Here is a 27,149-nt window from a genome sequence, read left to right on the forward strand (position 1 = left end):
CTCTTATGGATTGTAGTTTGTTGTTTCCTGTCAGCACAGAGATACTTAATGTTAAAGAGAACATATAACAAGTGGAAGCTGATGGTGGAAATGTCTACAGAGATTATATTTGAGTAATGAAGCTGAACAATAACTAAGTTGATTTTTGATGTTGTAGAGAGATTTTATAGGCTAAAGAGTTAATGGGTTAATCAGGAAATAATGAGTACATTTAAGCTTATAAAATCATTTGCTGTAGCCTTAATTGGATTTGCATTTTGTATACATAAAGGTCATGAAGCGATCCTTTGATGTCTTGTGTGCTCATGACTTGCATGTTAAGCACGACGCAGACTGTAAGGACTGCAGATTGTATTGCCAAAGGAGACAGTCTGTTATCTGTAAATCAATATAGGCTCAGAGGGTCAGTTGGATTATAGCAAAAATCTTGGTAAACGATTTACAAGAGCTTTGAAAAGTGTGCGCATGCAGCGGCAGGCCAGCATCTCTGTTTGGGTTTAAGCAGCTCAGTGTACAAGAAGCTGGTCCTAGTGGTCCTCCTGTCTCCTGTGTGGGTAAATGAATGCGGATCAGAGCACTGTAGTGCTGTGCTGTAAGTTAAAAATTCTGGAGCCATTACAGAGGAAACAGGAGCCTTTATTGGTCTGTCTAGTGTACACCTGGTTTCTATAACAGGCCTCTCCCTGTACAGCCATTTCTGTGTGAACTCGTTTGCTTGTGGCTCTTGGCGTGTCTTGGCTTCTCGCTCCCATGTCTTAGCTTTTTCTGCCCTTGACAAACTTCAGCTTGTTTTCATTTTTTTTAAATTTCCATGCAAGGTTTCTCACACAAAAAATGTTAATTTAGGCTTCTTTCTCATTGGCATTTAAAAGTATTCTCAGTTTTCACATTTGAGTGAGTAAGAAATTGCAGCCAGCTAGTGTGAGGCACTGTGTTCGAGGTTCGGGCAGACTGACAGGAGCTGCTTGCCTCGGATCCTTCTTGCTCCAAGAGATCCCGTTGCTGACGCTGCCTTTCAGGAGCCAAGTGACATTTTGAAAATGATTCTTACGTCAAAGAAGATGTGTCAGGGTTGAATGTGCGGTGACCTTTTTGTCTCTGTGTGTGTATGTTGGGAAGAGTCCAGTGTGCACAGAAGAACAGCAAACAGGGAGGGGATAAGGCTTACACCCAGCTCCACGCCCGCATCCTTTCTTTTTCATCAACCCAGCCCTTAGACCAACCAGGAATGAATCAGAATGGGTAACAGGTTGACCTGTACTGGGCAAGGATGTCCCGCTCTGGGACTCTTCATGTGTCAGCAGCCTGATAGACACTCCTCTCCGCATGCTGACATCCATCCTGCCTGGAACAGATGCAGGGTGGTGTTGTGGCCACCCTTCCACCTCACCCACTAGTGCAGCATCACTTTGACGACAGAGGCTGTAACAGGGGGCAAAAAAGCAGTAATATGATTGTGGCCCAGTGTGTAAAATGTAAATACATGTGTTGGAAAGATTTGAAAGGAACGATGGTTACATTTTGGCACAATGTTGCGAACCAGATGAAATAAATTTACAGAATTACCAGAATGTTTTTACACCACTTGGCATCTAATCATTAGTTATTATTAATCTCTGGCAACAGTGTGTTTTGTCTTGTCTTCTCCCCATCACCCCCATCCGACTGCTACCTGAGGTTTTTTCCTGTTAGAAGAGAGTTTTTCCTTCCCACTATCACCAAGTGCTTCTCCAAAGTGGGTTGTTTGATGGTTGTAGTTTTCTCTGTATTTTATTTTGGGTCAACCTTAAAATTTAAAGTGCCTTGAGGTGATGGCTGGCTAAATACCTTCAGACAGTGTTTGCTTAATCACATCATCCGTGGTTTGTTCAGTAGTTAAAATAGCCAATGGGGAATAACGGACGCATTTAGGTACACAAAAATAGTGGACCCCTGTTCACTCTAATTTCCTGCTTTTACTTGTTTTTTCCATCACACACGTGCATAATATGATACGTGCTGGAAAAGCTGGTTTCAGTAAACCAGCTCTGCATGCGCCACTTCCTTCTGTTGTTTTGTTGGGCCTGGCTTTTCCAAAGGTGTAATTCTGTGGAAATGTGAGGTGTGAGTATTGCATTTTATTTGGGAAAGGCAACGTTTTGGTCGGCTGTGTTTTTGGTTGGCCCTGATGGTGTTTCTGTGGCTGCAGTGGAAAGCTTTGCAGCCTGCTGTAAAACCTTAGCAGATCAGAGTTTAATGGTAACAGTGTTGACATGAGTTAAGTGTTAGACTAATTTTGTGGTGCGTACTGCAGATGGGTTTCTATAAAGTTAAGTGACTGGGCAGAACAGCCTGCATGTTTTGACGTGTACGTTTGCACATTTGTTGGTGTGAATGCAAACGGTGGATACTTTTCCTTGCTGCAAGTGACACTGTGCTCAACATTTATTGACGTGCAGTCAATCATTTCAACGATCGTGCTGTCAGCCGTTGAAGCAGTTTGTGACTGGTCCTGTCCAACACAATGATTGGTTAATCCCACGTATCAATGTCTGGTCAAATAATCAATGATTTGATGCTTCAGAGACCTTTAATCAGAATGAGGGGCGATCGAGCTTTGATCCAGAAGATTAACATGAGCAATACTCGAGACAGTGTGGCCTTAGTAAAATAGGGAATCATTGAATTTGAAAATGCTTTCTCCCACTGTAGGTGCTGGTGACTCAAGGAGCAGACCTATGTGTAAAGACTTACCCATCCCCCACGGCACTGGAAATAGTATTTTTCTTTTCTCTTGAAATTTTCTCTACCAGTAAATATGCGTCGAATATACTTAAACTGGGAGGAAAAGATGGGCTTTCCTGTGAAACCTTGCTTGTACTGTTGTGAAGACAGTCCAGCCTGGTTTTTGTTTTTCACAGTGAAAGCCCCCATTGAGAGCTGCTACAGTAGGTTTCAGTGAGGCTCCAGTAGTTTCTGGGACAGTTAGGCAGTCATCTCCACAGGCAGGTTTGTAAACCCCCTTGTTCTCCTGTGTGTGCGTTGCCCTAATTGCCAATCTGTAGCTGTTTTCTTTGCAGCAATGCTCTGGGCTACAGTAGCACACTGCATCCAGTCAGACAGAGGCTTGTTTCTCTGCACCCTGCCTCATAAAAGTCTGTGTAGAGTGTTTGCCGTAGCATGGAGTAGCTGTGAAATGGAGAGGCCGGCGTGCAACCGTCCTGTCAAATCACATGTTTGATGAAAAATTTTAACCATCCCTTTGTCACGTCCTCACATCATTGTGCTACTTACTGTAAAGTCTGAGTGCTCTCCAGTGACTAACACGTATCGGTACAGATGACTGCTGATTGTACTGGCCTTGAGTCACACGGTTCAAAAAAGGTCAGTGTGTCATATCTCACCCTCAGCATTTCTTCAGACTGGCTCTCAAGGACACAACAGGAAATGAAGGATGCTGTTAGACTCAGGCACATGTTTATACATAATAATATGACTACTGGAGCTCTGGCTCGTGTTTTACTTTCTTTCTGCTTGCAACTGTAGACGACAGAACACCTTCCAATTGAAAAAGAAATTAACACTTTATTAAAACTGTGCATCTACTAAAAGCACAAGTAGTTTACTGTGACCATCTTGCGATATTATTAGCCATAATAAAGGCAACTGTTGGGATAGCAGTTGCCTCTTCTTTTATTTCTCAGGGTACACGGAAGCACGATTGATTTAGTTTGGGATGCCACTTCGATATTAAGTCTTCAGTCTTTGTTTATGTTTAGCTTTTTCCACTTGGTGACACTGTATAATTACAGGAACTGGAAACAGATGGGCCTGTTTTCTTAGTATATTTACATCTCTGAGTGCTCTGTGCATGCTGCACAGAATGTATAAATAAAGGATTTACCCTCCATATTTGAAAAGTGAAACCAAGTGCAAATAATCTGCACTCCTTCTAATGCCCAGCAGGGGGCAACTCTACTGGTGGCAAAAACAAGATCATCAGATAGCATAGAAGTCCTGAAGGAAATATATGTACTTCATAGTTGATGTGTTATAATGGTGAACACTGCACTGATTCGTTTAGGGTCTCAATTGCCAGTTTCAGGTTTTAGTTTTTTGGTTTTTTTTTTTTTTAAAAAGCATGATGAGAGGCATATCTCTCTCTCTCTCTCTATTTATATATATATCTATATATATATCTATATATCTATATCTATATCTATATATCTATATTAGTGCTGTCAATAGATTAAAAAAAATTAACTAACTAATCTCACAATTTTCTGTTATTAATTGCGATTAATCTCAATTACTTTATTAATAGCCTGGCTCCAATTACATTTTTTTATTCTTTATATTTTAAGTAATTATCGTTGTTCACCAAAGTCCAGTGGTCTCCGGTGAGAGCGACATTCCTTACTTGCACAAGCTTGCTGGACTGCTGAGCCCTCTGGTCCCCATACAAAGTGTGCAGTCTCGACACAATGGTTCCTCTCGAGGGCAGATTGTAACACTCATCTCCTGATGCAGCACGAATGACTTCTCTCAGTCCATCATCTTCTACTATGCTAACTGGTCGGCAGTTTTTAGCTATCCAAACAACCAAGGAATTGGTTACCTTTTCTCTCACATTTTTTGTTATTCGTCCACAAGCACCATACTCCTGAAGCGTAGACTGGCGAGGTCCCATAGAGGTGGATTCAGTTGGGTGTTTTGCTCTCAGGTGATACGCCAGTGATGAACTGCTTCTGTGGTACTTGAATTCAGCGTTGCAAATTGTGCATCTTACTCTCGTTTTGTCCAACAAGCCATCAGGCAACTTCTTAAAGAGAAACTTTCCACCCAAAAGTCCGCCCTCGTCCATGCTTGCGTGTGTTAGCTAGTGTTAGCTAGATAGTAGCATGGTGTCACTTCTTCTTCTTCTTCTAATCATTTCTGTCAGGCCAAACGCCAGCATAGCACACTGTTGCCCCCTCCTCCAGAGGTGCTCATGAATTTAAAGGTCTTAGATTACAGGAAATTAATAAAAAAAAACAAAATCAGCGTTAAATTTTTTTAATGCATTAAACATTTCGCGTTGATCTTAACAATTAACGCGATAATTTTGACAGCACTAATCTATATCTATATATATCTACCGGTATATAGATATATATAGATATATATTAGGGCTGCCACAAACGATTATTTTGATAGTCGACTAGTCACCGATTATTTTTGCGATTAGTCGACTAATCAGATCATCATCCATTAGACGTAAAACTACAGCTTATTGCACCAGCAGCATCTGCTCTTATATAACTATCATTAGCTTACAGCTTTAAGTGTTTAAGGTCTGTGCTAACTAAAAATAAAGACAAGATGATAGTTTATTAAATTTTAATGAAATTTGCAGATTGTTTCGGTGAAGTTTAATAAACTCCTTGCTATCTAAAATATAACAGGACACTGGAGTATATTCTGGAGCATCTCACACTTCTGATAATCAGCTGTCTGCTTGACGTTTATTCAGCTGTGTAAAAACTATAACTTTAATCTCAGACAAACTGATTTACTCAGGAACAAATAAAATACTAAAAAAAAAAAAAAGCCAAACAATAACATTTTAAGTTATCTAACTGACTCATATATATTTAACCTGAGTAGCGAAAGACGGCGGTGGGTTTGAAAACGATTTGCGGGGAGTCCGGTGTTCTCACGGCGCTAGTGAGCCTAGCCCCCGGCTCGCTAACGAGCTAGTGGGCAACAGATGTCTCCGAAAACGTCGGAGCGCTTTTGAAAATATGTGGTGTCCTGATAAACTGAGCAGATATTTGAGGTTTACACAGCTACATTCTCGCCTGAAAATATGTTAAACGTTTATTTTGTGACCCAGAAAGAATAATAAGAGTAACATTAAAACTAACTAGCTGCCGCCATTGTTGGAAACTGCGCTGGGCCGCGCTATGAATTCTGGGACACAGCTGCTTCTTCTTCTTCTTCTTCGGGGTTTAACGGTAGCTGACATCCTTGTACATGCAATGCTGCCATCTTCTGTTTCAGTCCGTTATTACACTCTTAAATCCTGCCACTTATTCCTGCGTCTTTTGTGATCGTACAAAGTTTCAAACGACGCGTCGACTATTAAATCAGTCGTCGACGATTTTGATAGTCGACGTAATCGTGACTAGTCGACAAATCGTGGCAGCCCTAATATATATATATATAGATATCTATATAGATATATATTTCCCCCTGCTTTGGTTTAAGAGACATCAAATTGTCTCTCAAGACATCAAATCAAGTCCAGTGGCTATGTTCATAGTGGAAGTGAGGCTTGCTCACCCAGGATGAGGGTGACCCAGGTCATCTACTAGCTAGGGGTTAGTGGTTCAATCCCTGGCCATTCTACTCTGCATGCCAACTTGTCCTTCGGGTAGACACTGGACCTCATTCATTGGAGTGTGAATCTTAGAAAGATAGCACTCGGGCAAAGAAGATTTATTGTATGAAAGTGCCTTGAGTGGTCAACTAGAAAAGCACAATATAGGAACCAATTCATTACTGCTTTGTGAGTTTTACTCTTAGATTATGAGGCTATGACTTTAACACCTTCTAGCAATCCGTTGCCTGCTGAACCTTTTTCTAACCTCTCAGCCTCTCTGTCTTCTCATCCCAGAAAATCACAATCTGTGGGAGCTGCTGAAATCTTCCCACTTAGTGTGGGAGACATGCCATTGTGCCTGCTATGCCCACTGACCTAATTCAGCTCAGTGCCTAATGCCATACCAGTGAAACTTGGGGTGCCGCTAATTGTTAAACAATAAATATTTTCTACAGTAGGTTAAAAAAACTGATGGGTTGACAAAGAAAATGTGATTGTTTCTCATTACAGAGCATGATGAGGAGAAGATGAATATAGATTTTTAAGCTGTAGCCAGATGCTGCTGTATATGATTGGATAGCTGTTGATCCTTGTGTACTTTTGTGTGTGTATGACTGCGTGCATGTGGAGATGTGTGTGGGTTAATAAAGCCTGTGGTGAAAATAGAATTGGGCCCTCATTACTGTGTGATTGTCAGAGACTGAGATCTGCCCTACTGTCGATCCCAGGGCAGCTGCTGTTATACTCACACCAGTATTTTCTCTCTCTGCTTTTTTTTTAATTTCCTGGTTTGTACATTTGGGTTTTTATCCTTTTATAGTGTCGTTTCAACCAGTTTCTTATATCTAGAAAAGTAAATACTTTTTTTATAGTTATTTATAGCTTTAATTTTCTTTTTTGAACATGTCACCTTCTTTATTTCAGTCCCTCTGTGTCCCAGCTGCAACATGTATTTAAATTCTGTCTTCATCTATACATTTCTATCTATCTTTGTTTCTTTTTTTTTTAATGATTAAGTTGATTTCTGAAAAGTAGATCAAGGTCATAGCACATATTGGTATGGCAGAGGGAGAAATGAGACAAAGCAAAATTCCTTTGTTTTCTTAGCCTTGCTATTTTTCTACAAGACAATGTGTTCCTGTCCAAGCCAAGAATTTAAGTGGCTCTGTGGCTCAAAGTTCATTATAAATCTAAGAGTCGTTTAATGAGAGCTTGCTGCTCTCTGGCTGAATCGTTCAGGGTAACACGGTGGAAATAAAACCAGTATTATTCTGAATGAGACAGTGAAAGAAAGTTATACAGACACAGACAGAAGGAAAGGAAGAGAGTGGGTATAATGAAGGCAGAAAAGCTAAGAAATGTGATGGTGACATAGGAAATAATGAGGTACACCACCCAAACTGGATGTCTTGCCACGTCTTGGTGGGGAACTGGGCGGGTGGTTGGTTGAAGTTATCAGAGTGGCGCTGTCAGCTCTTCCTTACCCAGGGTTGCTTTGTGGACAGGAGAGCTGATTGAGTAGCTGTCTGAGTGGGGAGACTCTGCTGACTGTGAGCGATCCATCTCTGGGATGATGGGTAATAAATGACTCTGTGGGGGTCGCCTCGGGGCTGAAGGTGATTGACAGGGTAGCTACGTCTGTGCATTTTCCTTGTGCGTGTTTGTGTATATTTTGAACCTGGGTGTCTTGGGGTTTGGGGAAAATGGAGAGAGGAGAGAGTTATGAGTTATTTTCTCGGAACTTTGAATTAGCACGGTGAAAATTTGAGATGTCTATCTCGAAGGTTTGATTTATGGAGAGTAAAGAAAATGTTTTGCTCTGTTTTTTGTTTTCAGTGGTGGAAACAAGCTTCTGTACTAATCTCAGTATCCCTGGTGAAAATGAGCACATCTAGCACATTATACTACGGTTTGTGCTCACACCCAACTAGGGAGACAGAGACACAGCTTGAAAGGTACAAGTCCAACTCAAAATCATTAAATTTTGCTGCCATGCAACTTTTAAAATGCTCAGAGCATCGCATCATCAGTTGTTGATAACAAAGCAAATAGCAAAATGTAGTGTCCCTCAGCTAAACCATCTTTGCCCCACTGTTTCTCACTTTGCATACTAACTCATTCTACTGATGTGGCCTAGTCTGATTAGATATGTAATTTTATTTTATCTTTTTAAGTCTGAAAATTAGAACTTAGAGAAAGTTTGGAAGTTTAAGGCTTCAGCCGTACAGGCCTAATGACCTGTCGGCTACCCTGTGGCAACCACTGGATGTTGGATAAAAATGTTTGTCCACAGACAATTTGCTGAGTGGTTGCTGGAGTTTGCTAGCAGTTGCTAGGTAAAAAAAGGTCACAAAGAGGCTGCTACAATCCTCCTGATTGTTTTAGTTGCTAGCATATTGTCACAGTGGCTGTAGTTTACACAGAAGATCCCAGCTTATCTGCAAACACCCCCCGACTGCTTGTAAGGTGGTAGTTAAACTGAAAATTGTGACAAAAACTAGAAATGTCGCATGTACAGCGATGATTAACATCTATGTTTTTTTTATTAATTTATTTTAAATCCCAATTTTCTGTTACTTTCTTATACATTATGTTCATTTCATCATCCACCTGAGAATACAATGTTACGGTCTCCATTTGAATTTGTTTCATGTGCTACGGTCAACCTACATCTCCTGTATGTAACTTAACAGTCACCAGATTTGTATCCATGTTATTCGGTATTGAAAAGAAATATGTCTGCAGCATTGAGCATTAAAAGCAAATATTGAAAGCTTGCATTGATTCTTGACCTTGTTTACTTAACGTTGTAAACACACCTTAAGACTCATAATTTGATTAATTGTCATACAACAGAGACAATCTAACTACACAAAAGGCAAAAGCAATCAAACAAAGACTGATACACATTGCTGTGACGTGCTAATACAAGAAATACATTCCTTAGGTTTTTCTCTCATGATAGCATCACAATCCCGGACACTTACATGCTTCCTGCTGATTAAAATCAAAGTGTCAGTATACGTACCTAAAGGTATCCGAATATTTCTGTGTATAAGGTACACGGCAACCATTAACTTTGTGTAGGTGTATACTGTGAAGCAGTATTTTGAAGTTACAACTCAAAGTCCTCACAGTCCTAAGCTGAGATTGCATTACATCACAACCATGAAAGAACAGGTAAGATTTACAGTGACTAATTGTTGGTTTTGCTGGGACAGGTTGCCATGTTAACGCACAGCCTTCAGGGTGTAGCAGTAATAATGTTCTCATATAATTTCTTTCTAATCGTGCTGTTCATTTATTCTTCAGTTACTGTGTGGGGAGCAAAGGAAATTAATGAGCTCATTATTCTCCTTTGTGTTTTTACAAAGTTCTCACTAAATTAGATAGATACATTATTAATATTGTCTCTTGAGTCCAAATCAATTAGGTGACTGCCTCAAAAAGGCGATTTTGTTGATTATCTAACTCTAACCCTTGTCTTTCGAGTTGTGCGCTGTGGGCAAAGTTTCCTGTGTTGTGGGCAAACTGTAAGATTATATGCTGAGATTCCGGGATTCCACAGTGACACATAATCATGTCATTTTGGCCCCGGGAGGAGCTGTTAGTATCAGGTTTGTCAGGTGAGCAAACAGGTGCAGGTCCTCTAACACCACTGGGAAAGGACAGGTGACTGTGCGTGTTTTGGTATAATGCAGGTTTGGGCTTTTAAAGGGCTGGTTAGGGTGTGTATGTCTGTGTTTGTTGGCCACAAAGAGTAGTCTCAGTTGCGTGCGCGCACACACACACACACGGCACTCCGGAAAACTGGGAGGGCAGGATTTATTTTGGTTTAAACACTGCTGTGTGGATGACTTTTACATTCAGTTGCTCTTTGGACTTTGGATATCTGACACGGAAAGATAGGACGCAAGGTAATGTATTTATGGCACTCTTGGCTGTTTGTGTGTTCCTTTATATTCTAAGTATTTGTTTTAGTAATGGCTCGAACACCGTTGTGTGATATAATTAGACTGAATGAATTTGCTTACATATTTTCCTGTGTACTCATGCGAGGTTTGTGAGATTTTAATTAAGGAAAAAAAACGTGAGTGTCAGCTCCTTACTCGCTCTGCTGTGTTGTCAAGTTTCTTTCGGTGTTAAGCAGTTTGACATGAGGGCCAGGTTTGGCTCTCAGGTAACCATAGCTACACTGAGTTTCCATAGGCACTGGCCCTTATGCCTCTGTCTTGCACTGTTGTTTATTTTTCCCAGCAAAGACCACAGCCAGTCTTGGGTCAAAGTGTTCTTCATCAGGCAGTTATTTGGCTGAAGGACTTTTCCTCTGACTCAGCCCGCAAGTCATCTCTGATTTAGAGATGGCATTAGCTGAAACCACTGTGAAGGGCCTGCAGTTTTTCTTTTGCCAGGGACCGGATGCAAAGATAGTCTAACTAAATTCAAAATCTACCTACTGTAGGCACTGATCCGCAGTCCTCAGTGTGGAAAACGTGTTCTCCATCTATTGTACGGAGCTGAGGGAGCTGTTTGCTTTGTTCCCCCTGCCCTGCTCTTATTCCACTGGTGCAAAGATGGTGGGAACACCTGCAGTGTGCCACATGAGGCAGACAGCATAACAGGACTCATTACTGACAGAATTTTTTTCCTTCCACTGCCTGAAGTGCAGCTGAAAAACACCAAATTAGATGTGCCAAGGCTCTTGTGGGGGCTCGGTGCAATTTTAGGCTGTAATCCAGTCGAGCAAAAGTTGGTGTGACTTGATCGAATCCATGAGCCTGAAGGAACAGAGCTGTGTGGCTGTAGTATGCATAGCTATTATCATAATCTACTCTGGGGCTGCACTTTTTGTCCCCCTTCCGATAATAACGGCGCAAAAAAGGCTGTTGTGGTATGTTCAAATGAAACCTCGTAGAGTGCATATGGTACAGACAAATGCACGCTCGCAAACAATAGCAGTGCAAACACTCTGTTTCTTCTCTCTTGACTGGACTTCAAAGAGTTGGCATTCATAGCATATCTTTGTCAAAATGTAATGGAAATATGTGTGTATGTGTGATAACATTACCACCTCGTCCTTTAAAGATTTTTTGCATCGTGTATTTTGCATTTTGAAGTTTTAAAGGCAAATTGATGATCCCGATGGATTTGTGAAAGTGTAAAGGAAACATTTTGCTCTTCACATCTAACAAAAGGCCAAAAGCGACCTGACAGTTAACAGTTAACTATATGTAAATGTAAAAATACATGCCTATATAGCTAAAGCCACACAGAGCACCACAGAACTCAAACCATGTCGATGTGGCACCCAAATACATTGCTCTTGTGGCTTAAAAATGCACTGTTGCACAAAAACCTGCAGCTGAAGTAACCATAGTGCTAAACACGCACAGGGCCCAGCTATTTTAGAAATATTTGTGACTTTTTTTTTTAAATATAAAACTTTAGATGAAATCCTTCCATTTTTGATTTGATTGACTTTGTTGAGATAAACAAAAACTGATAACATTGAGGGTCTTGGAAGTCACTTAGCTGCTTTAAAAAGTGCACAATGTATGTCCAGTCAGCATCTACAGAAAATTAGATTTATCCAGTCAGTTACAGGTCTGAGAGTGTGAAGAGAAACCAATTTGCAGGCTCTGCAGCTCTCTGCTGCCTTAGGCCTTGTATTAGGATTGATGCTGCAGAGTTTCTTTTGGCCCCAATGCTATCTGTCCGAGGGCGACGCCGTGGAGCACACCAAGCGCAAGGTCATTCACCCGCAGTAGTCACCACGCACCACTGCATCGCTGTCGCAGGATTATTCCTTGTGTTTAGATGTGTGTTATTATATTGATCAATACCTAAGATTGTCTTTCTTCTTTTCCTCTATATATAGATCTCCCTGCCTCCCCTCTGCAGTACCAGTGTGGATCAGTGGACTACCTGTGTTCTCCAAGGCTCATAAAGAAAGGTCCGACCCCCAGACCATGTCACGACAAGCCTCCAATCAAACCGCGGCCTCAGCCCCCCACCTCGCCCAGAACACTAACCGCTCAGAAACCTCAAGGTAAAAATCCAGTGACACACCACAGCCCCTTGAAGGCCAGTTTTGACATCGGTGCTGTCATTATAATTGAAAGGTGCTGCAAGGTTGGACCCCTGCTATCGAGCCGTGATTTATTCTGCTCTGACAAAACACTTTTCTATAACATGGGACGCGTCAGCTGCCTGACCTCACTCTGCCACTCACTGTGCTCAGTAGGTCACCTCTGCAAGAGCTGCTGCTGCTGCTGTAAAGCAGGGCAGTGTCTCCCAAGTGTTTGTGATCGGGCACCATTTGAAGAATGCTAAATATGAACATGTGTTGTGTTTAGGGAGTCGCTGGGAAACATACTAGGACACACCACAGACCTGTCCCCAATTTTAAAAATGCTCTGAACTATTCAAAGTTTTGGCAAGAGAAATTCTTGCTGATCATTTAAAATTGATCATTTGATTAGCATTTTTATCAGGAAAGATTTCTGATCAAGGAAAAAACAAGGTTTTATAAAGCGCCACAGCCGCCCTTTAGAATAGCTTTGATATTTCAAGATCCTCTCATTTTTTCATGAATTGATACTGGTGGTAAAGATCATTGGCTGAAAATGGCTGAACTTGGACTGCAGTGCTGAAAACAGTCACACACAGCTCAGAGGTTCATGGGTTAGCACCAGATTTGCTGGCTAGGAGTTTCAAACCTGTTTACATTTCATATTCTTGCTTTAAAGCTGTTTGAAATCAAATATCAGTTAGCTGATGAAGAGTCAAAACATATTATTCCATGTACTTGTCTGCACATAAAAGTGTAAATATAATACATGTTTTGTTTTTTTAAAAATGCAAGCGATATTAAAGAGGTTTAGCAAATAGAACTAGTCGTACTGTGCTTTGACTGTCATTCGCCTGACTTATGAGCTACTTGGGCACAATTACAGTTTCTGGTACTCTATTTGAATGCATACAGTACTTCCCACCTGACAGGATGAACTTCCTCACTGACATCTCCGAGCTAATCCAACGGGAGGGAGAATTGAATTGAAAGGGAAGTCGTAATTCTGTCAGTTTTTGAGCAGAGAAGAATCTAAAACTGGACGTAGATCTCTCTGGCCTAAAAGCTTTGGTGGTGCAGAACATGCTGAATCACTTAACTGATGAATTATATGGCAGAAGCAAGTAGCACTTTCCCTTTTTTCTTTTTTCGCCCTTTTTTATTGGATTGCTCTTTACAAACGTTGTGAGTTTTTTTGCAGCTACAGTGAACAACATTAATAATAATGGTTTAAAATAATGGATCAGTTAAACTATTAATTAAAAAATTAATTTGCAAACATTCATTAATTTACAGTTTAAACTGTTTGTCCAACTGTTTGTTGGTGATGCTGTATCCTCTGTTTCCCACTCATACATAAAATGCTTACTCCTTACTTTTATTTAACATACTCAATATTGGCTGAAAAAGAAGTATATAAAGTAAAGTTGTTGCCTTTCTGATGAACTGATGAAACTGAAACATCTTTATATGTTATCATCCTCAGGAGACAGCTCACCGCACATAAACACATGCACTGTTACTACTGCATAAAGAAAAGTCTGCTCCTTTCTAATCAGCAGTGGCCCACACAGATGGAGGAAGTGCTGAAATTAACAACTGTAACATATCAGCACATTTCCTGGTTTCTGACAAAAATGCTTCCTAAAATGAAATGTATGAAAAAAAATTCAGATATGTCAGTAAAGTTGGCCTATAATGTAAGTGTTTATTAAGTGTAGCATATATTTTTAAGAGAGCACTGTCATTTTTGCACTTGCTTTTTTTTCCTTCTTCTTTTCTCATCTTTCTTGAGCCACAATGGCTTACGCACATGCTCTCAGCATCCTGTTCAGAAATAAGGAAGTTGCAGATCGCTGACGCTCAGAGTTGATTTCGTCCTGCCCCACTGCGCTGCTACGTTTCTGTCTCTTCTGACTTTTTTTTTTTGTATTTTCTGTGTTTTATCTCAAGTTTTTACTAAGTGAACCAGCGACACAGCTATGGAGGTTTTCTCCCTTGGATTTATTCCTGTTACCTGATTGCTTTTGTTCTTGTCTGGAGCCTCATGCTTCTCTTTTGCTCTGCTTTTCTTGTTTTGTCTGGACTCGCGCATCTGTAGTGCCCCCTAAACCTGCGCACCTGCTCGCCCTTGGGCAAGACAAGAAACCTAAGAGGATCCCACCGGCACCCTCCAGGCCTCTGCCAGCACCCCCTCTTCCACCTAAACCAAAGCCTACGCTAACCCCTCCTGGCCAGGGAGCACAGCCGCAGAGAGAGGCACAGAAAGTTGGGCTGCTGATTGAGAGGTTTGAAAATTCAAGGTAAGCTGAGAAATGTAGACTGTTGGCTTTAGACTGAGACCGGTTAGTTTGGCAGATTTATCGTTTGTCTTCTAAAAGAAGTTTCAGGTTAGCCTTTTTTTTTTTTTGTAGCAGTTTAAGATGTGGGCTGGTTTTTCAGTGAGACGTAGATACAAGGAAACAAGAAATTAAAGTTTTGCTGTGCAGCCCCAAGTATTGATCCTTGATGTAATACACATCTGTAAAGGTGATGTGATACTAAGTTTTTCTTTGTTTTTATTTTTCCAGGGTCCCCATCCTTGGGGTGCTTCCACGCTCACAGCTGCAGCTGTGTCTGAGAATGGACAGTGCACCAGATATCACTTCCTGCAGCCAGGACACCACGGCAAAGGTTGCAGGAGACTCCTTCCCTGTGGATAAACCTGCGCTTGGCAACTTTGAACGGACTGACGACGAGACTGATCTCTCGCGTCTGGCTTCCATGCGCATCGACGGCACCGGTGATCCTGTGATGGATAGCTGTGCAGTGAATGACATCACACAGAACGATGGCTGCCTCAATGACGTGGGGCGGGATGAAGGTTCATCCCACAAACTTCTGGACAATCCGGACTCCTCAGAGCAGAACGGGAAGATTCCCAACCGGGACAGTGGCATTGACAGCCCGTCGTGCACCGTGGAAGGGGAGGTGTTCCCTAATGAGGATGTCATTGACGAGGAGGATAATTACGACAGCGTCACTGAGACAGAGAGTGTGTCCTGCTGCGTTACACTGGACAACAAGCGAGACTCAACGCAGGATGAGGACAGTGACTTAGATGAGGGGAGCAGTGGGGAGATACACTCTCTGACAGACACACAGATCGGGTATCTCACAGATACACACTCGGAGGCGCAGAAAGTGAGTACCTCCCTCGCTCACCATCAGCAGGTCATAAACACACGTACCAAAGACCGTAACTTTAAGTCTGAATACAGACACCGGCTTGCTACAGCCTCCACCGTTCAGTTCAGGTGATGTGTGGTAATTTTGAGGAATTCTGATAGCTTGTTGAAATCGAAGCACACGTCCCACGAGTTTAAAAGCTTCATCTCAGCCTGCCGTTCGTGTAATGGAAAAAAGTAGCGTGTGTCTATAATTATCTGAGCCTCGGTGAACACTTTCAAAGAATACTTCTGCATGAAACGTTAGATGCTATTACAGCCTCAGTTTGCCAGTCACAAATGACTTGAGCTGTAGCTAAAAGGGACTCTTGTGTTACATATTTAAAAAAAAAGCTGAATAGCTGCCCAAGAGCAGTAACAAAAGCATGTTTTGATTGCCAGATCAAAGACTGCACAGACAGTGTTCCTACAGTTGATCTAAAATGTCAGCTTTCTCCTCTTCTTCACTTGTGTCCCAGTACAGTATCGATTGTAAACAACACAGGTACCTCAGATAGTTCTCATACCCTTCCTTGTGGTCTAAATGTGTGGTCAGTGCTTCCTGTTCTATCCAGCAGCTTGTGAAAGTATCATAGTACAACAGTATCACAGACATGAAATATACTAATATTGGAAAAGAAGAAGTGATCGTGAAGGTGATGACAGACGAAGCTGTCCAATGACTCCTACTCGGGCTAAGTCCAGAAATGTTAGACATTAGGAACCGATAGGAGTGTTTTAAGACAGTAGATTTATGTGGCATTGCACTCATGAATGTCAGCAGTAGTTGTTCCCCTCAGCTGTTGTCAGTACTGTAAAACATGAACTATCTGCCCACACCCGCAGCCTTTTGGGGAAAAGGTATCTGTGCTCTTCAGCGCTTCCTGATCCCAGCATCGCTGTGCAGAGGAAGGGTGTGTTGATCTATGTGTGTGCATGTGTGGTTGTTAGCCTTTCTGTGTCTACATGAATGTGTCTTAACAGCACAGCTGACATGCTGATGGCTCTATAATGACAACCTTTTGACAGAGGATGTGGTTTTTTTTAGTGTTGTGAGGTGCAAGAGTGACTGAAAACAAGTTCTGCTGACTTTGTGTGCCCTCTTCTTTGCACACAATGAAAACTGAGTTTCACTTTTGTTCACATAGTAATATTTGGCATTGTTAGATTTCCTTACAAAGCATAATCTCTGGTGAGTTTTCCCCTGCCATCTGTGCCAGGGTAAGAGTACAGAGGAGTGACATATTAATGGAAAAACCCAAGCTGAATTATCTTAGTGAGATCTTAGGTCATCAAAACAACTTCAGTGCACACTGGTATTGATTCTCCATGTCTCTGGAGCTCAGCTGGAAGGATGGAGCTGCTCTGATGGTGACTGTGAAGGACATACCACATGTGCAACATCATTTTTATACTAACCGATTCAGTATTCCTTCCTGCTTTATGAGTAGGAGTATTTTCATCCATCAGCGAGAACAAAGCTTTAAGATCCCTTTACTGCAGGGTCAAGGTTTCAGGTTTTTTTGCACAGTCACAATCTGGGAGGCAAAAAACGACTCCCCATAGCACAAATTCTATAATTTTTACATCAAGACTTGGTTAAGCTCAGGTTTGGGTTCGGCTTAAATGAATGTGATGCTGCTTGTTTTAATTTGAAGACAGCTATTGCAAAACCCGCATTGTCGCAATAGGCTAAGTGTTTTGTGACCTCAGTGTGTGTTGAACCAGTGATACAAGGATGAACTACTGCAGTGTTTTTATGTCATTTCATCTCATCAAGTCAAAGCGAAAGAGAGAGGAAACCGGGCTCTTCAATTTCACCGCAGCAGCTATTAGCACATCTCATAATTTACTGCTGTTGAACTAAACCAGTGACTAAAATAACACATTCTGAATGTCAGTTTACAGTAATCTGCTGCAGACGCTGCTGATAGTTGCCTCAGCCACAAGCATAAATATTTTGGGCTTTTACATAAGTCCAAGATCCCCTTCAGACACTTCTGTTTTTCCTACAAGCATTGCTGCTACTTCTCATCAAGCCAGCCATGAGCTCTATCTGTTGATGCTTCAAAGGCTGTAGGGGTGCTGCAACAGCTCCAGCAGGAACTGGGTGTGAGGTGGGTTACACCCTCACCGGTCATCACAGGGGTGACACATGGTGAGACAAACACGGGGTTTGAGTTTCCGTATCGCCTAGTAGTGTTTTGAACGTTGGGACGTAAGCGGCAGTGATGTGACAAAATAATCGTGTATGTACATGTCGCGAATTGATACTAAAGGTGAGCACAAAGGATGTTTCTCCCTTTACCACATGGATGTGAAAATGGAATCCTAGTGTCACACTCACGTGAGGTTAAACTTTAAATGAAGAAGTAACACAGATATTTGAATTTTAAGGAACTCAATAATTGGTCTCTCTCTGCCACACAGTTTGGTTATAAAGCCGATGCACGTGTTTGTGTGCTAAAAAGAGAGCAGCTATCCCATGTTAGTGGTTTCATACAAAAAGCACAGTGAATAACTGCGGGGTAAAAAAGGGTAAGAATGAATAAATAAATACAACTATATATTACGAATGTTGTTTAGTGTTTACAGAAAGTGTAACATAAAGGTTATTCAGGTAGGAAGTAGTAACAGTGGTTACTTTAACACTGAATAAAAATGCTTCTCTGGCAGTAGCTGTGCAGTGTAACCTGTTGGGTGGCTGTGGTGAATTATATCACATTATATTGCAAAGATCAATATAGATAATGATCTTTGAACGTATGTTTTTGTCACATTATTATTTATAACTTAAAGCACAAGGTGTCAGCTTTCTTTCACCTCTGACTACTGTCTGAAAACTTCTCAAATATGGTGGAGTTGGCGTGTATGTTTGTCTTCTTTTGCCTTAGATGTAATCTTTTGCTGCTTTTCTGTTTCCCCTCAGTGCTCAGAAGCTCAGAAACTCCTGAATATTGCCAAAGAGCTTCTCCAAACTGAAGAGGCCTACGTGAAACGACTCAATCTCCTCGACCAGGTAATGCTTTCCTTTCGTATGTGTCTCTTTATCTGTTACTGGCTTTGTGCGAGGTTTTTCTTGTATCCGGTTCAATTTTCTGTTGCCTAGTAGTGCTAGTGTTGCTAGCGATTGAGATTACAGCTAATCTGGATTAATGCTGGGATTGAGATCCACTATACACCAACCCTCTGCTGGCTTGATTACTTAGAGCGCTCTAAGTGCTATCTTGTAAGATGTAATGCACCTCTGTTTGTGTGCATGTGGACTATATTTATGAATGTCCAACATAAAGAGTGCTTCGTCACCGCAAGCCTGAGTGTGCATCGTGTGTGTGTTTGTTAAAGGAGGCACGTAGGTTGTCGTGTGTTGCAAACCACGCAGTGATCTATATTTCTGTCTAAATTCTGTGAACAGAGCGTGTGTTTCCTGACCCTTGGCTCTATTTATGACTAGACAGCTATTTTTTGATATAGCTGTCTACCCTTGGTCGTTTAAAAAAATCATATTTTGTATCTACCAGTGAATATAGTTTGTGTTCTTTCAGAGAAAACATTTAGAACTTCAGAAGAGACTTTTGATAAATCGCGCTGTTAAAAAAAAAAAAAAGATGTGAACTCAGTGATCTTACTTACTTACTTGACTTCTGCCCAGCTTCTAATTTTACAAGGTTATTTTCTAGATTAATCTATTGGACAATCTCCTCTATAAAATAAGCCTTTGTGCCAGTTTGCACTGGCCAATCTAAAACCCAGAGATGTTCTATATTAACGTAACTTAAAATAATGAAGTGAAAGGACCTCAGGAACACAAAATACTTGGCTGATGTTCAGTCGCAAACCAGTCATTGCGGCTCTTAATTTTTATCACCCAGTTAGACCTCACACTCTTGGCTTCTTTGTGTATCTGCAGTTTTTTCTCTACCTGCAGCGTGGAGTCGCATCTATGACGAGTGCTCACTGCCAGTGGTTAAGTCGCCTTCCTCTTTGTTGAGCTCATGTGGTAGAGTTGACGATCTCTGCCCTATCACAGAGCAGCTATGGTTTATTTGTTACTGAAGGCAGAACGCTTTTATGGTTAACTTCCTGTTTTTGTCTTACAACTTTCACATGAAACTTGTTTCCGTGGATACATCAGTGCATACCGGTTACTGCGATTGTCAAGGAAGCAAAACTGGATGCAGTGATTTGGACTTTATTACAAGCGTCATGGCGAATGATGTGCTCGATTATTAAGCTGAACCTGCACATAAAGAATCTGTCGCTGATGCTCCCCCAGTGAAATCAGTCGATCTGTAATAGTGCTTAATTGGACAGAAACATTTTTAAGCCAACAGTATTGATAGTCAATTATTGATTCGTCAGTCATTGAGTGTCACATTTCCACAAAGTTTAAAAACACACAAGAGAATAAGCGCAATATAGATATCCTGAGATTTTGCATGCAGTTGCCTGCTGGCACTCCCACATCAACTTCACTTCTCAAACCTGGAAGTTTACAGCGCGTGTCTATGTACAACCAACAGTCAACCTCCCCAACCTTTGAATACTACATTCCTCATCATGCATTCTATGACATCATTCATTAGACCTTTTGTTCCTTATTTCTTCTTCTTTCTTCCTTCCTTCTACATACTAAACATTTAAATACCCACAAACCCACCGCATTAATAGCCGTTTACCTTGGCCTACTAAATCATCTTCAGCGAGTTGGTGCTCCAGGCGTGAAAAAGCATCAGTAAAGTTTAGATTATATAGTGTAGTTTATCTGGTTTTTAGCAGATCTGCAGAAAAGTAATCTTAGCTTGATGTCATTCACACTTAGATATACATATGACAACACGGACATTTTTCTGCCTGAGCTTACATACCTGTTACTTAAACAGAGCCGAGCTGAGTCGAGTTGTGTTCTTAGCGTGAGTTTTTATATACAAATATCTTCTCTGCAGGTATTTTGCACAAAGCTCACCGAGGCTGGAATCCCTCAGGACGTCATTACTGGGATCTTCTCCAACATCTCTTCTATCTACTGCTTTCACGATAAGTTCCTGCTCCCTGAGCTCAAGACACGGATTACTGATGAATGGTGAGGACTAAACACTCGGCATTTCGGTGGCTTTCCTTAAGTATCGGTGTGAAGAGATGAGCCGTTGGGGGTCATTATTGTCAGGTTTTCAGCGGTGTCTGATTTTAGCTTGTGTGTATTTATGCGTCTCATAAAGACTTACAGGTTGAGGGTATTTTTTTTCTCCTTTTTTCCCACAATAAGCAGGAAATCTGCTTCCAGTCTGTGATATTATGCCAACATCAGCTACCCTTGGTAGATAATGACTCCTCTGGAGACCTGTCACATAATGGCTCCCCTCACATTAACTCATTAAAATTTATTGGCTGAAATAAACTTGAAAAAAACAAACAAAACAAAGGACATCAAGTCAGAAAAGTGCACCTTAGGAAGAAAATTCATAAGGAGGATTAATTTCTGTAATGCCCCAATAAAATTCTTGAGATTACTCTCATTAGTTATGAGCCTTTGTTTGTGTCTCTTTATGAGTGATGTAATTGCCCCCAGTATTATAGTATTTATGCTTGTGCAGCCTCTCTTGGTTCTAACATGGATCTGTGAAATGAATCTGCTAAAGCAACCCTTTAATTACCTCCTCCCTGCTTTAGTAGGAAACTGTGTGATCTTTTTCCCAATAGGCTTTGGGAATTTTCCCTCAAAGCTGCAACTTGATGTATTTGCATCTGTAGAGCTGTCTATACATTTGCATGAAGAAGTAACTAATCTGCATTTAATTAAAACACTGCAACAATCTTTTGATATAAACCTTGGCGTGGAAATTTGTTTTGGAATCATCCGTTTGTTTGCATGTTCTTGCTTTAGGGAAAACAAACCACGCATCGGAGACATCCTCCAGAAACTGGCTCCATTCATGAAGATGTATGGAGAGTATGTGAAGAATTTTGACCGGGCCATGGACTTGGTCAACACCTGGACGCAGCGATCGTCACAATTTAAGAGTGTCGTTCAGAATATACAGGTTTCTCTCTGCTCCTTTTTTTTCTGTTTTTACATTTTTTTCAACAGCATGTATTGGAAAAGAACATCCAATCACACATATCTAAAGATTATTTGGGTTTTATATAGTTTTGTCAGGAATTTTGGGAGTTTTAGCCAAAATTTAACAAGTCTTCTTTCTGAATTAATCAGTTAAAGTTTTGTTTTTTTGTTTCAACCAACAGAAACAGGATGTGTGTGGGAATCTGACGTTGCAGCACCACATGTTAGAGCCAGTCCAAAGGATTCCTCGCTATGAGCTCTTGCTCAAAGACTACCTGAAGAAGTTGCCCGATGATGCTCTCGACAGAAAAGATGCTGAAAGTGAGTTGCCGGGGTTCAGGGGGTTGGGAAGCTCATCATGTAACCGGAAGGTTACCGGTTCGATCCCCTGCTCTGTCTGTCTTGGTCGTTGTGTCCCTGGCAGCCTCGCTTCTGTCAGTCTGCTCCAGGGCAGCTGTGGCTACAACTGTAGCTGCCTCCATCAGTGTGTGAATGTGAGAGTGAATGAATAGTGGAATTGTAAAGTGCTTTGAGGGTCTCGAAAAGCGCTGTATAAATGCAAACCATTATTATTGCTGCTGACTCGCACGTTTACGCTTCACGACTGATAAACTCCAGGTCACAGAGAAATCCACCCAGCTGTGTCTTTGCTTTCCTCAGTAATCTAAAGCTTCATGTAAAACACATTTTAAAGATGCGCTTGTTGTATGAAATACGCCACCCATTGATGAGTATTCAGCTCAAGGCAGACACAGTTTAACTTTACTCAGAAATATGGATTCAGAACAGAAGAATAAATAAATAACACAAGAAAGTACCATTCAGCTAAAGCCCATGAAATCATTAAAGGTCACTAGGGAAAAAAACGAAAAGAACATGAGCAGATTAAACAAAAAAAGTGCAGATAAAGCAAAAATATGTCCTGTCCAGTTCATACAGCAGTGAACACTTGGGAGTTATTCGACTCCATAACTGTACAAGGACAGGAGGGAAGGTGAGAGGAACTGGCCAGTATCTGTTTTCACAGCAAATGTCTTCTTTTCCCTCGACTGTCGACTGCACAAACTGCAAAACCACTCGACTGATCAAAAGGAGCCAAAATTCACTTCACCTTGTGGTAAATGTGAAAACAAGCTGTTTGAGACCACGGGCGCTCTGAAGACATCCCTCTGTGTTTTTCTAGTTTTACTCTGCGCAGCTAAAACCCACTTATGGCGCAGAATGAATATCTTAGTGTTATCACAGTTTTAGAATTACGAAGTGTTGCACTTAATTTCCGTCATATTGAACACTATTGCGTTACATATGTAGGGTTAGATTAGGATAAAACTATGGAGGGGGCTTTTTGCTATAATTTATCAACACTGTGATGATTTGTACACTTTAAGTGTTTGATGGTCTTCTGAGATGATCGGTATACGTGTATAGCAAAAAAAAGTCCTTGTACAAAATAACCAGATCTTATATGATGACAATCATTAGAATAACTAGTTAAATGAATGTGTTATGAAGCTAAAGGTAGGACATAGGCCTCCTACGTCTCTGCATAGATGTTAGTATGATACCACAATACTTCACAAAGGTCAGAGTGCTCCTCATGCTGTTTCAACTACAGCCTGGCAGAAACCGATTACATATATTACATTATCTCATGTCCTCCTACATCCCTGTATCCATTTACCTAATCCCTAACGTCACCACACGGCGTTGTTTGGAGTCTGTGGAAAGGTTTCTCTCATCCTCTCCAGCTGAACAGCAATTTATCACAGTTGTTTTGGCCTCATTTCCCCCGCCTGTGTGTCTCTTCTGTTTATGTAGGTTATGATTAAGATGGCTGACTCAGGTACTCGCAGGCATTAGTACTAGACTCTTGACTGGCTGGAAGCCAGCCTAGAACACACTGTGTGGTTAATGTTAAGAGTATGTGTTTTTTTAAGGTGGTAGTACTGGAACAGCCGCGCAATTGTGTTTGTTAGAGATTTATATCAGTTTCTCTGATAGTCTTAGCATATTAATAAGATGATTTGTTTTTATTAATTCTTGTTACTCACGTATGTGTATTACAGAAGCACTGGAGCTCATTTCTACCGCAGCTAACCACTCCAATGCAGCAATCAGGAAAATGGTAAGGCTTTGCTCGATGCTCTGAGTCATTCTTTTATTTTTATGTTTTTGCTATCTTCTCTTCTATGCATCAACTCTTTCCAGTACTCTACCACTTGGCTGATTAGGAACTAGATAATGTGTTGCCCAATAAGAGAGTAGCTGATGTGGTACAGTCAGTCAGCAGCATTGCATTGGTACAGACAGGAAGCTGCTGTTTCCTGCCTTCTTGTTCATAGCTCGCGGAAGTCTGACTGACTTTTTTAACACCCAGCCTCCTCGTATTTTTCCTCTGTCTTGTCGTGATGTCTTTCATGTTCTTTAAACAGCTCAAGCAGACACATGCATCTGTGAATCAATAAAGAATTGTAATATATACTTTCCACCTTGCTGAAAAAGAATGAGTAAGAACTGTATGTGATAACAATATATTACCCTTTAAATGTTTGTGCTGAGCTCCATCTATCCTCTCGCTGTCGAGTATCTTCTCAGCTTTTCTGCTTCCTCCTGTTGCTCTGTGTTTTTAGGAAAAGATGCACAAACTGTTGGAGGTTTATGAGAGGCTTGGAGGAGAGGAGGACATAGTTAACCCAGCCAATGAGCTCATAAAAGAAGGACATATCAAGAAGATGTCAGCCAAAAACGGGACAGCGCAAGACCGATACCTCTATTTGGTGAGATCCCTGTTAAGTTTGACAAATATCAAATAAAGGAAGATTTTTATTTGATCTGTCCTCTTCATCAACTTCATTATTTCTGTCTCTGATCTAGTTCAACAATATGGTGCTATACTGTGTGCCTAAACTCCGACTTATGGGGCAGAAGTTCAGTGTCAGAGAGAGGATTGACATTGCTGGCATGGAGGTATAATGTTGCTTTTCAGCCTATTCTCTAGCTTTTGTTTTTTTCTCCCGTGACTGTTCACTTGTTGCACCAACGGCAAGTGGCATTCTTCTGCTTTTTGACCCCAGGTGCAGGAGAATGTGAAGCAGAACCTTCCTCACACGTTTGCCATCATCGGTAAGCGACGTTCGCTGGAGCTGCAAGCCAGGTAAATATATGCGAAACAGCCTCAGAGCCACATAATATTAAACAAAAATGAAGATGTTATTCTGTAAATAAAGCACTTCATATGGTTTTAGAATGCAAAACTGTGTTATTATTACTTACATGAGTAACAAGTCTCAAAAATATAATCTTTCAACCAATCAAAATCAATAGCTGCTGATGTTAAAGGAAAAATCCAGTGTTTTTAGCCTAGGCACCATTTTCTCCTCTATTGGGATTTAAATTGTTAATAAATACAAAAAAGTCTGGAACGGATCAAATGTTAAACAAGAATGTTACAACCATCAACCGCAAAATGGATCAAATGTAATCCCATCGCAGTTGTCCATTTCAGAATGGTACACTGTGATTTTGTTGTTACTCAGTCATAATTTCACTTAAGCAGAATTGCTTAAACCAATAATGTCATCCACTCTGTCTGCAGCAGTTCTTGTCCGACTTCAAAGTGCACTTTTATCGATGTATGATTTCTTCTCCTATTTGATTAATAGTCATCCTGATCAAAATGGTTTTTATGGCCCAAAAAGGTTTTTATTATCATCCATATGTAGCAAAAAAGCCACAACATAAGCACGCCACTGTCCCCAGAGGTTTGTTTCTGAAAACCTTGCAGGGATTGTATTGCAATTGGATAACCAGAAACTAGCTTGCAGTTACCTTGCCTTTTGATAACTGATCTTTTTATAGGCTAAACTAGACTTTTGAGACATATACATGTTAAATACACATCTTTCTCTGCTGGGATCATTTGCATACTGTTTTAGTCACTTATCTAACCCTATCAGTGGGTTAGGCTTACATACCAGCATTTACCTTTAACACTTTTCTTTGATTTTGAAGAAAAACAACAGACTTAGCTGGTTAGCTTGTGGCCAGCTAACTCTGACTGCTAACTTATCATTAGCCTTAATGTAACTGTAACTAAAATTATTTGTATTTTTCTTTACAAGTATTTAAATTAGCCAGTGAACAAAACTCTTTTGGGAACTTAGCTTATTATTATTTAATGCCCTATTTACTTGTTATTTTCTCATGTTTCCACTCTTTGGGGCTCTGTGTGCACAATGAATTGCGCTTATTTGGGAATATTTATTCAGTCATTGTGATGGCCTGAATTTTCTAGTCGGGTGAAATCATCGAATCATATTTTGCTTTAACTTTACAGGACGGCTGAGGAGAAGGAAGACTGGATTCAGGTAAATTTCACCCACTTGAAGTAGAACACTTGCATGCATATGAAACTGTCTGTGCCTCTCATGTACCTGCAGCATTTTTGGTCTGTGCCTTTGGTCGTTGTGTTTTATTAAAGAAGAATTAGAAGAGATTTCCTCTACAAACTCATGCAGTGTTTGGGAATTATGTTCTCTAATAAAGCCCCTCATTATTGCTCATTTAGCCTATTACAGCAGAGTAAAGCTGATTAATACATCTTGCAGGCTGTAACAGGGAATGGGCAACTGGAGAAACTGCAGAGGGTTTTTTTTCAGTATGTGAAGATTAAGGAGGGGCTTTGGTACCACTCCAAAAGTTTACAGACAGTGGAAAGCAAAAAGAAGCAAAGGTTTTCGCACACTACTAGCCAACTAGTTATCTTGAGACTCCAGCATTAGGACCGTGATACTTTTTAAGCTCTGATGTCATTGCCGCTGTCACTTGTTTGAAGCACAGTCAGGGTAGTCAGCATACCACACATGCTTTCTTTGTTCTTCAGTTAGGCAGGAGAAAGAAAGACGGCTTTCCTCCTTCCCTCTTTCAACTCATAATTATTCCTCCTCTTTCCTGTAAATCTCTTCTGACTCTCAGGTTATCCAGGCCACGATTGAACGACACAAACAAAACAGCAAGACGTTCAAAGCCTTCAACAGCTCCTTCTCCCGGGAAGACGACCATGTGCCGGAGTCACCGGTCAGTCTCACTCCGCCTTCATCAGGCACTTCATTGATCAGTCAGTCGGTCATCCTTGGCAATGAATCATGGGAGACTAGTGGTACACCAAACAAGCTTGTCATAGTCTGGCCTTTGTCTGCCTGAATAGCTCTCCTTCTATGGATGTGGTAGTATCATACAGACAATACGCTCACTTAACCTTCCTGTCATGTTCGGGTACATACAGCTCTCGCCATTTCCGCGTGTAGAGTCTGCAAGTCTCCTCTCACAGAGATCTCTCATGACCTAATAGGGAAAGCCCAACTCAAAGTATATACAAAACTATCATAGATGTGCTTTGACCCACTTTGAGTTGGCCTTAGCTGGACCCAAGCCAAATGTAGTGACACGAGCCAGAGGACCAGATTCAGA

At 41.0% G+C, this 27,149-nt stretch overlaps 1 protein-coding gene across 3 annotated transcripts in view; it reads left to right on the forward strand.

Moving 5' to 3' along the window:
* Positions 1 to 27,149, forward strand: part of fgd (faciogenital dysplasia) — a 52,880-nt gene that overhangs the window by 20,897 nt on the left and 4,834 nt on the right. Inside the window, exons 1-14 of one of the 3 annotated variants that reach the window (XM_085259658.1) lie at positions 10,154 to 10,260; positions 12,222 to 12,392; positions 14,515 to 14,716; positions 14,984 to 15,596; positions 18,549 to 18,638; positions 20,566 to 20,702; positions 21,504 to 21,660; positions 21,863 to 22,001; positions 23,747 to 23,805; positions 24,311 to 24,457; positions 24,555 to 24,647; positions 24,755 to 24,834; positions 26,017 to 26,047; positions 26,655 to 26,756. In XM_085259658.1, coding sequence (XP_085115784.1) covers positions 10,197 to 10,260; positions 12,222 to 12,392; positions 14,515 to 14,716; positions 14,984 to 15,596; positions 18,549 to 18,638; positions 20,566 to 20,702; positions 21,504 to 21,660; positions 21,863 to 22,001; positions 23,747 to 23,805; positions 24,311 to 24,457; positions 24,555 to 24,647; positions 24,755 to 24,834; positions 26,017 to 26,047; positions 26,655 to 26,756 — 2,085 coding nt within the window. In that variant the 5' untranslated portion in view covers positions 10,154 to 10,196. Of the gene's footprint in view, positions 1 to 10,153; positions 10,261 to 12,221; positions 12,393 to 14,514; positions 14,717 to 14,983; positions 15,597 to 18,548; positions 18,639 to 20,565; positions 20,703 to 21,503; positions 21,661 to 21,862; positions 22,002 to 23,746; positions 23,806 to 24,310; positions 24,458 to 24,554; positions 24,648 to 24,754; positions 24,835 to 26,016; positions 26,048 to 26,654; positions 26,757 to 27,149 lie in introns of those variants that run through there. The other 2 variants (XM_085259657.1, XM_085259659.1) reach the window with 2 other exon arrangements.

The sequence above is a fragment of the Mchenga conophoros genome, linkage group LG20 (genome assembly GCF_057382185.1).
Source record: "Mchenga conophoros isolate Kocher_MC1m ecotype Shallow Benthic linkage group LG20, M_conophoros_male_GT1.1, whole genome shotgun sequence".
NCBI lineage: Eukaryota > Metazoa > Chordata > Actinopteri > Cichliformes > Cichlidae > Mchenga > Mchenga conophoros.